We start from the raw sequence: 9,472 nt of genomic DNA, 5'->3' as shown, positions 1-9,472 counted from the left end.
TACTGCTTTCCAGAAAGTCTTATCAAAAAAAATATATTATAGAAGGCACGCAGATTAAAAACTTTTCAGTCTACTTTTGAAAACTTTTATTAAATAAATTTGGAAAAATCGTTACTATGGCAAACCATTTACATATTGCGTATTATTTAAATCATTAAAGCTGTACACCGTTGATTGAAACTTTTTTCGTGATAATTTCGTGTCTTAGAAGAAATTAGTAATATACTTTCGTGTAATATTCTTTATAGACTTATAAAAAAAATTTAAAACAGAACACAATTTAGACATTATAAAATTAGTTACGTTAGTTCCTACAGTTCTTAAATTTGCTAACTGCTAAACATACGATTACTATTAAACGAGTAAATATGTACACTAGTTAGCGAGTAATAAGCAAATGGTTAAAGGTGTTGACTCAAAAAGGTCTTGAGATATGAGTTTCTATAATGTCTAATTAACATTTAAATTAAAGATTATAATATTTCAACATAAAGTGTTTTTCATTTTACACTNAAAGTGCTTTATTTTTATTTATTATACTATGTTTATCTTATAACAATAAATAACTTCAATACTTAGCGGATATAAATACTTCGTTAATGAAAGCTATTTCAATTTTTCATAGGTGAGTTGTCTGGTACGGACGATCTCTTTATAATAGAGTGCAGATCTTTTGGGGGTTCTTGGTCGCTGAGGATCAGTAAGATCGACGTAATACAATCCAAATCGATGCCTACAACAATATAAACCATAAAAAATATTCTGACCGATAGCAATTACCTATAAATATACATATACATAAACAGAAAGAAATGTAAAAAAACTTACGCATATCCAAACATCCATTCAAAGTTGTCCATAAGACTCCAGGCTGTATAACCTCTAACATTTACATTATCTTCGTAAATGGCATCCAGCATTGCTTTTAAATGTTCCTGAAAATAGAAAAGTAATAAAACCAAAAAGATTCTTAATTTTTCTATTATACTAATTTAGAGTTCTTTTTTTCAAAACAAGAATGAATGTCCTAGATATATACAACTCCAGGATACTTCCTTCGGTATTAATTTTATATTAATTTTCAGTAAATTATAGTTATAAAAGGGTCTAAAAATTTTTTTACGCATTCAAAGATATAAGTAGCATATTTGTAAATATTATATTGCTGGGCTTCTAAAAATTCACTTCAACCTTTACGGGAGCATCATGTAGAATATTATAGAGTTGTTGAATGTTTTTCCGAAACTCGTTATTTTCCAGAAGTGTGTATCACCTAGCAGCCAGTAACAAATCGCTATCGCTCTGAAATACATTAATAGCCTCTAAACATGGCAAACAAAGATTTAAGTAAACTAAAAGTTCATTTTTAATTAGTTTTAATGAAGCTTTATTCCTGTCGTCCCGCCACATTGCGTTCATAACAGAGTATACTCTTTCTGGAAATGCTGAAGTGGCCGGAACGGACAGCAAAAGTGAAATACTTTCAACAGATTTGGGAAATCAGGTTGTTCCGTAAATATGCCTTGCCATTTTTCTGTGCAATATTATTGATATAAAAATACTCTAAATTTCGAATAATCGCTTACAAAATTACGATGTTTACTTAAGGCCTTAAATAAAGCATTTTTGCGTACTTTATGTGTCTTGTAAAGTATAACGTACGCACAGTAGAAATAGTGTACAATACTTTATAATAAAGTACGGGTGGCAACCCTAAGTATAACCCCGATTGTCCGAAATTCGATTTATCCTAACAAATTGCGTAAAACCATTTCTCTGGATTACCTAACTGCATTATCCGAACTCCCAACTATCGATTGATAGATCGTCCTAGTGTTCTGGAATACCCAATAAGCTCTAATATCATATTTTCTGATTTTTTAAGAATTTTACTTCATATAAACCGGTCAATTGTAAAAATATATTTAGGGGGTGCTAGGTCTTAATTATCTAAAATAAAATACGGTATCTCACAGACATTAGGCACTTTAATTATTACGTTTGCTTCAGGAATAATGAGCATCATAAATTATATCATAAAGAGGTTGCTTATATGGGTACACCAAAATACAATTTTGAAGCCAAAAATAAAACTTCAAAATTCAAATTATGAAAAGTAAAAAAAGAAAATCATGTTTGTGTGTTTGTGTAATAATTTTATTAATAATAAAGGTATCGGTTTTCAAAGAGGATTGATAAATGATTCTCATTAATTGGAAAATTACAAAAATTTAGTAACATTAGTCCAATTGCATTTATAAAAGCGGTTTTTAAATTAATTTATCTCGAGAAGAAGATCTCTCTGAGATCAGTCTCCTTTCTTTCGTCAATTTCGCGATATTTTCGTTAAATCCGTATTTCTTCGAATACAATATAAGGATTCAAACTGAAGCTTAGTATAATTAAGTGATCAAAAAACATATCAACTTGCGCGTATTATTATAATCGGAACATAAAATACATTTCTCCTTAACGTTTGATATCCTAAATAAGGTTCTCTGTATAGGTAATTGCTTATGTAAAATATTACATCAAAAGAAAATTCTTGGATATCTCTAAGCTCATTTCCTTTTTGGCAAGATTTTCCTGGAAATATTAACTCAGTGAGATAGCCAATTCTTTCTTTTATTTATAGAAGTAACAAATCTAAAATACGTTGTGGGTTTTGGAGTGAATCACCTTCGAAATTTTTAAGAATTAGCTAACATATCATATAAAATCGTATGATAACTGTTCATTCTTTTTTTAATATTACGGGCGGATGATGGAATTCTGACCAAGTAGATTTCACTCGTTTCAGAACATATACGTCAGAAGATCGTAATATAAAGAATTAATATGTGAATTAAAATTATACTTCAATACTTTAGGTGGATTTCATACACATTGATTTCTAACTTTTTGAATTAATTTTCATAAGTATTCGATTTCTAAATAAGGAACTACGTATGCCACTCTAACTGGTTTAGATAGAAGAATTACTTGAATCTTATTAAGTATTAAATGGTTTTCAAAAAGTTAGCATGGGGTCAACAATTGATTAAATTCTAACATAAATGGTTGTTTTTTATTTTCTAACCCTCTTCCCACCAGTTACGTTTAATTATTAGAACTTACTTTTACAAATAGGCATTTAATTAATTTTCACAATTAAGTCATGTACATGCGATTTCCATAAATAGTCTTAATCTAACAAACGATAAAATTAAAATTTCGTCCGAAATTAGGTCATATTCAAGCCCCAATAATGTCAAATGAAAAAGAAAAATGGTCTTTTTATATTGTGACTCGACGTACTTGTATGGGGGCTTCAACTTTGTAAAAATCCCCTAATTCATTACAAAAGTAGCTGTTCTGTAATAGAAATGAATTTTGTCATTAATCATGTTTATTTTCCAATTAATTCCAAAACCTATCGGGAACTGTACCCAAATAAAAACTGGTCAAAACCATTAATAAACAGAACGTTTCACTTAATTTTGATGGGAGCGCCAAAGGACGGCAAAAGGGTTTGCAATATTGAAACTGACTTTTCCAAAACTTAATAATGATGTTGGTACCCTCTTGTGGATGGCATACAGACACCGACTTTTTAATAATCAATATAATATATGCATAATTACATATATACAATTAAAACTAGACGGATGTGACCGTATGACTAGTAATGGGTTGTTCGCGAACTAACTATCAAAAAGAACGATTCTTTTCGACGAACTACACGAACCAGTTCGTACAATGAAAGGAACTTGTTCAGGGTGAAACATTATACTTAACTTATTATTTGTAGTCTTTAATTCGTTAATTAATAAAATAATAAACTCACAATCAAATTAACCAGTCCATCTCGTTCGCATTCTGCTCATGAATATTATTCTATGCTGTTCACTGAACTTATAAAAGAAACGTAAAAAACTGTAAAAAACAACATGTTTACTTGGAAGTTGGGCATATTTGTAGTTTGGAGATTACTTGCTACAAATAATTTCTTGCTTGAATGAGCATTTTCTTAGAGCGTCAATGTTTTTTCCTAGTATCTATTTATTTTATTATTATTCAATTTCTCAATGTTTGAAGAGGGTGTGGATACGGGTACATATAATAAATATAAATAATGTTTAACTTGTTGTATATATTTGTGCACGGGTGGTTCCATTCCAAAGAAAAGATCTATAATTTCATCTGAGTTCCAAATAATAAAGTGTTATTTTCAACTTGAAACTTTTGGATTTCCCCATTTAGTTTTGAGATTTTTATATCAAAAGCNTGAGAATATTCCATACACCTATACTATGTGCTTTATTAAAAAATTAATTGAAAAAATCATCACCATTATTTGAAAAAAGCCAGAAAATCAAATCTAAACTGCAAAGTCGGCAACTACAGGTATTAAACTAAACAAAATTAGGAAAACCTGGATAACAAACAAACGAGATTGTAGGATTAATAGAAGAAAAGCGGAAATACAAAAACAGATAGATGAGGTTATCTCATAATGAGAGAAGAGTTCGATGTAACATTAAAAAACCTAAAAAATAATAAGGCGCCAGGTATAGATGGGATACAGGCGAACATTTTAAAACATGTAGGACAATAGGTTAAAGATCGTATGTTTAAGCTTCTTAGTCACATTTACGAGCCGGGAAAGTCCCAGAATTAATATTTTATTTTTTACCAGCATTACTAAAATGTACCGATTTACACAAAATAGCAATGACGACATTAAAGTCTGATTTGAAACCTAAATAGTTTTTTTATTAGGTGACTCCTAGATGTTGACTTGACCTTCCTTAAGGAAAAGATACGTAGGGCTAACTGCTTACCCAGTTACTAAATGAACATATGCTGACGTCACTAATGGAATTTCGTCGCGGAGGGTGAGAGCTTTTGAATGGATGTAGTAGAATTGACAAGTCATTGTAGGTATTAAAAAGAGTATGGATATTGTCTAGTTATAAACACACATACATCGTATAAATATTATGTGCATACTTAATTTTAGAAGGGTGTTATTAATAAAAAAAAAATTGTTTGTTGGAATCGTTCTTATAAATACTATATGTAAGTATATCTACACGAATTAAGGTTTAGAATTCCAATTTCTCATGTCTTTGAGGACAGGAATGGATAAAAAATTCATTTATCGTATTCCTACTGTTATTAGAATATGAAATGAAAATATTTTTATATAGATTACTTGGTTGTATAAATAGAAAAAAAATAAAAATGAACACAATTAAAAAGTAATTTAAATTTTGAATGATGATGATTTATAAACCGAAAAGATTTAAAAAATTAAATTTTACCTTTTTTTATAAAACTGCTTGTTTTAAATATTTCAACATACAAAAATTAGAGTATATTGTTCCAACAAAATATTCCAAGTGGGAAGTTTTAAATGCACCACCCTGTATAGNAAAGTTTGTAACTTGACTCGGCTACAATAGAAACTAAGCCATTGTAGTTTGCATTTAGTGTTTTTAAAATAGAAAATGGGTTTCAAAACTATCTAAATACCGTATTAGATATTAATATTAGATTAATTAATTAATTAATTAGAAAAGCGCATTTAAAATAGAAAATGAAGCTTTATGTATTTCGAATTTGTATTTGTATTTTGAATTGAACTATTTCAAATAAATTACAACTCTAAATACTTATTTCAAGTACAGAAATAATTAACAAGACAAACAGGAATAGTACCTAATATTTCGTATGTCTAAACCTTTGAGGGAGAGAGAGAGAAGGTCTAATTTAGTTCCTTTGTCATATTGTGATAAGTAAAATTAGCAGTATGTCATTTAATAGCTAAATAAAATAGATACGTAGCAGAGATGTGATTTATTTGATATACTTGCATTTAAAATAAAATGTAAATATAAAATAAATAAATATAAATACCTATTTTTAAGATTTGCTAGTATCATCGATCAAACATTATTTAAAATAATGAATGAAAGTTGCTCACATTAGCCATTGAAGGTATTAGAAGCTTAAAATGGGAACAAGCAGATATTCCATGAATGCCTTCTAATTCTTTAACCGAAAAGTGCCTAAAAAATTTCTTGAAAATGGATAATCTAAATATTGTATCGATATTGTTTTCCGGGTTCAATGTCATGGTCCATGGAATTTTAAAGTTCCAAATTGATATCAGCACCTGCCAAATCACCATTTAGCAAGAAATTACGAAATTCTATGAATTACGACAAAACAGCCCCAAGAACAATATCGAATTGATATACGCCAGCTCTGAAAAAAAAAAAGATATTGTGGTTCGCTAATAAATGCATATAATCCAAAATTCTTAGAAAACGATTCACTTATTAGATGAGCTAAAGAATTAGAGCTAAAGAAACTATGGATTCCAATTCATTCTCTTATTACAATCTGCAAAGGTTCAAAAACAAAATGGGGTTGTAAATTTTTGATATAAAATGATTGATGTTGATTTTACATCAATAACATTATTTTGACTCCGATCCTTCACACTAAGCAAACTATTTTGCCGTTAGTGTCCTTTTTCCAATTAAACGGGTGACAAAGGCAAATAAGGAAACATACAGAAGAATTATTTGTTCCTGAACTGAAGAAACTATAATATAAAGACAGGAAAACTATATCTCAATCACTTCAAACAGAAGAATATGAATCATACTTAATCTTCGCAGCTGGTGATATACGTAGTGCAAACACCACCATTAGTCAAGAAATTTTTTTATACTTAAGAATTATTTGTTGCTGAACTGAAGAAACTATAACATAAAGATAGAAAAACTATATCTCAATCACTTCAAATAGAAGAATATGAATCATACTTAATTTTCGCAGCTGGGGATATAGTGCAAACACCACTATTAGTCTAGAAATTTTTTTATACTTAAGTAAATGTAGAAAATTAAATAGGTACCTACTAGAGAAAAGTATTTAATTAAAAAAATTATTTTGAAAATACGTATTTTGCATTTAGCATTTAAAATACAAAAGGGAAATCTATTTTGTATTTTCCATTTGAAGTAACAAACCAAAAAAGTATTTGCACATTTTGAATTTTGCAATTCTCCAATACGTAGACATATAAATAAATATGCGTGCGTACCTATGTAGATTTAGTTACCTAATCAATTCGATCGTCCAGTTTAAATAATTCGCTATAGGTTTTATTGATTCCAGATGTGTTTGTTCAGCCAACCTTAAACGTGTGTCGTTTTGTACAGATGTTCCCGTTGGACGTGTACACATGTAGTGTAGTATCCCTATAAAATAAATTTGGACTCTTCCAATGGGAAAAACGTACACACTTGTAGGCTTTCACGAGAACGACGGCGTGGCAGATAGCTTCCTCATTAAGTTGGCCGTAGGTTACAACCCTATTTTGTTTCAGACCCCGCCGCACAAAGAGCAAATAATATCCAGTAAGTGACGTCAGGAGCACGACAGATGGCCCAGAGGGTGAAGCCCCGCATGACGCGTGCTACTTTAACAATAGCCCCGCGAGTTACGCACTCGTACACGTGTACGTGTAGCTGTGAATTCGCGTATGTAATATTGGGGCGCAGATGCATTTCGATTGTTATGGTAATCGTAGTGATTTGATAGAGAGAGGGACTATAAGCTTCGATTATTTATTTCCATGCGAACTTGTGAGATTAATTCACTCTTTGCTCGATCATCGATGCACCGAAAATTGCAATTTCAACGACATACGTCCGTCCGAAATACTGTCGGTAGAACAAACAAAAGGGACTAACGGTTCTTTGTCTAGCGCGGAAATAATTTACTTCTTGTTGATGGAATAGTGTTCCGTTTTATATTATTAGTCTTCACATACGAGAACGACCATTAATTAACCATATAATGAGAATATTCCATACACCTATACTATGTGCTTTATTAAAAAATTAATTGAAAAAATCATCACCATTATTTGAAAAAAGCCAGAAAATCAAATCTAAACTGCAAAGTCGGCAACTACAGGTATTAAACTAAACAAAATTAGGAAAACCTGGATAACAAACGAGATTGTAGGATTAATAGAAGAAAAGCGGAAATACAAAAACAGATAGATGAGGTTATCTCATAATGAGAGAAGAGTTCGATGTAACATTAAAAAACCTAAAGAATAATAAGGCGCCAGGTATAGATGGGATACAGGCGAATATTTTAAAACATGTAGGACAATAGGTTAAAGATCGTATGTTTAAGCTTCTTAGTCACATTTACGAGCCGGGAAAGTCCCAGAGGATTATAAACGGAACGTGGAAGTAACTATGCCTATAAAGAGAGGCGCGGATAGGACTCTATGGAAGTCAATAAGAAATAGGCGAGATAAGTTGGTAGGACACCTTCTCAGGCATGAAGGTCTAGTCAATAACATATTAGAGGCATGAACAGGAGTTAAATGGGGTAGGGTAGATTATTGTTCGAAAATAGTTAAGGATGTGGGTTGTTCTAGCTTTAGAGAAATGCGAAGATTAGCTCAGAATAGGAACGACTGGAGCTACGTGTCCAACCAGTCTTAGGACTGACGACCATTAAAGACATGCGAAAAGAAGAGATATATATTTTTAAGAAAAAAAAAAAGAACAAGAGAAAAGAGCCAATCTTCCTACAATGTGCAATCCTAGGTCGTAATGCTCACAATGAACACGACTGTCTTTCCCATCATTTCCAATTCAGTATTTCTAGAAAAAAAGAATGAATACTCTTCACATCTCGCATGATATAACGACTATTATTAGTTAAATCAGATTGGGTTTCTAAGGGAAAGCATGGTGTTGGAATGTTTCTTGCTTCAAATTAGCTGTAAACGTTTTACCATTTTCAGCAAATTGCATCTTCAGTGCTGATTTCAACCGCCGACCATGATCCATGATGTGGAATGCACTGAAGATTTTACCTTGCATGCACTTCTACGTTTTTGCAAGTGGTTGATTACTTTTGACAATATTATGTGCATACTTAATTTTAGAAGGGTGTTATTAATAAAAAAAAAGTTGTTTGTTGGAATCGTTCTTAAAATACTATATGTAAGTATATCTACACGAATTAAGGTTTAGAATTCCAATTTCTCATGTCTTTGAGGACAGGAATGGATAAAAAATTCATTTATCGTATTCCTACTGTTATTAGAATATGAAATGAAAATATTTTTTAGATTTTTCATATCTATAAGCATCATTGAGTATTTGCAGAGATGTTAAAAAAACTTAATACACATTTCGGCGGGTCCTCAATATGATTCTAAAGTCATTTATAAAGTTTGTAACTTGACTCGGCTACAATAGAAACTAAGCCATTGTAGTTTGCATTTAGTGTTTTTAAAATAGAAAATGGGTTTCAAAACTATCTAAATACCGTATTAGATATTAATATTAGATTAATTAATTAATTAATTAGAAAAGCGCATTTAAAATAGAAAATGAAGCTTTATGTATTTCGAATTTGTATTTGTATTTGTATTTTGAATTGA

The 9,472-nt window shown here is 30.5% G+C and overlaps 1 protein-coding gene across 1 annotated transcript; it reads right to left on the bottom strand.

The window, feature by feature from the left end:
• Positions 1–513: 513 nt before the first annotated feature.
• Positions 514–1,257, bottom strand: LOC112906590 (myrosinase 1-like). The gene is made up of 2 exons (XM_025980970.1): positions 829–1,257; positions 514–733 (listed from the first exon to the last, which is right to left on the bottom strand). Exons 1-2 carry the CDS (start codon positions 918–920, stop codon positions 607–609), a joined length of 219 nt encoding a protein of 72 aa, XP_025836755.1. The 5' UTR covers positions 921–1,257; the 3' UTR covers positions 514–606.
• Positions 1,258–9,472: the final 8,215 nt, after the last annotated feature.

Source organism: Agrilus planipennis, unplaced genomic scaffold, assembly GCF_000699045.2.
Source record: "Agrilus planipennis isolate EAB-ADULT unplaced genomic scaffold, Apla_2.0 scaffold2, whole genome shotgun sequence".
In the NCBI taxonomy this organism is placed as follows: Eukaryota; Metazoa; Arthropoda; class Insecta; order Coleoptera; family Buprestidae; genus Agrilus; species Agrilus planipennis.
This window is presented reverse-complemented; position numbering and strand designations above follow the sequence as displayed.

Excerpts from the sequence above, each read along its gene's own strand:
- LOC112906590 (XM_025980970.1), bottom strand. The coding sequence starts at position 920 with ATGCTGGATGCCATTTACGAAGATAATGTAAATGTTAGAGGTTATACA. Across the intron at positions 734-828 it reads GAATGGATGTTTGGATATGC|GCATCGATTTGGATTGTATT; the intron begins GTAAGTTTTTTT and ends ATATTGTTGTAG.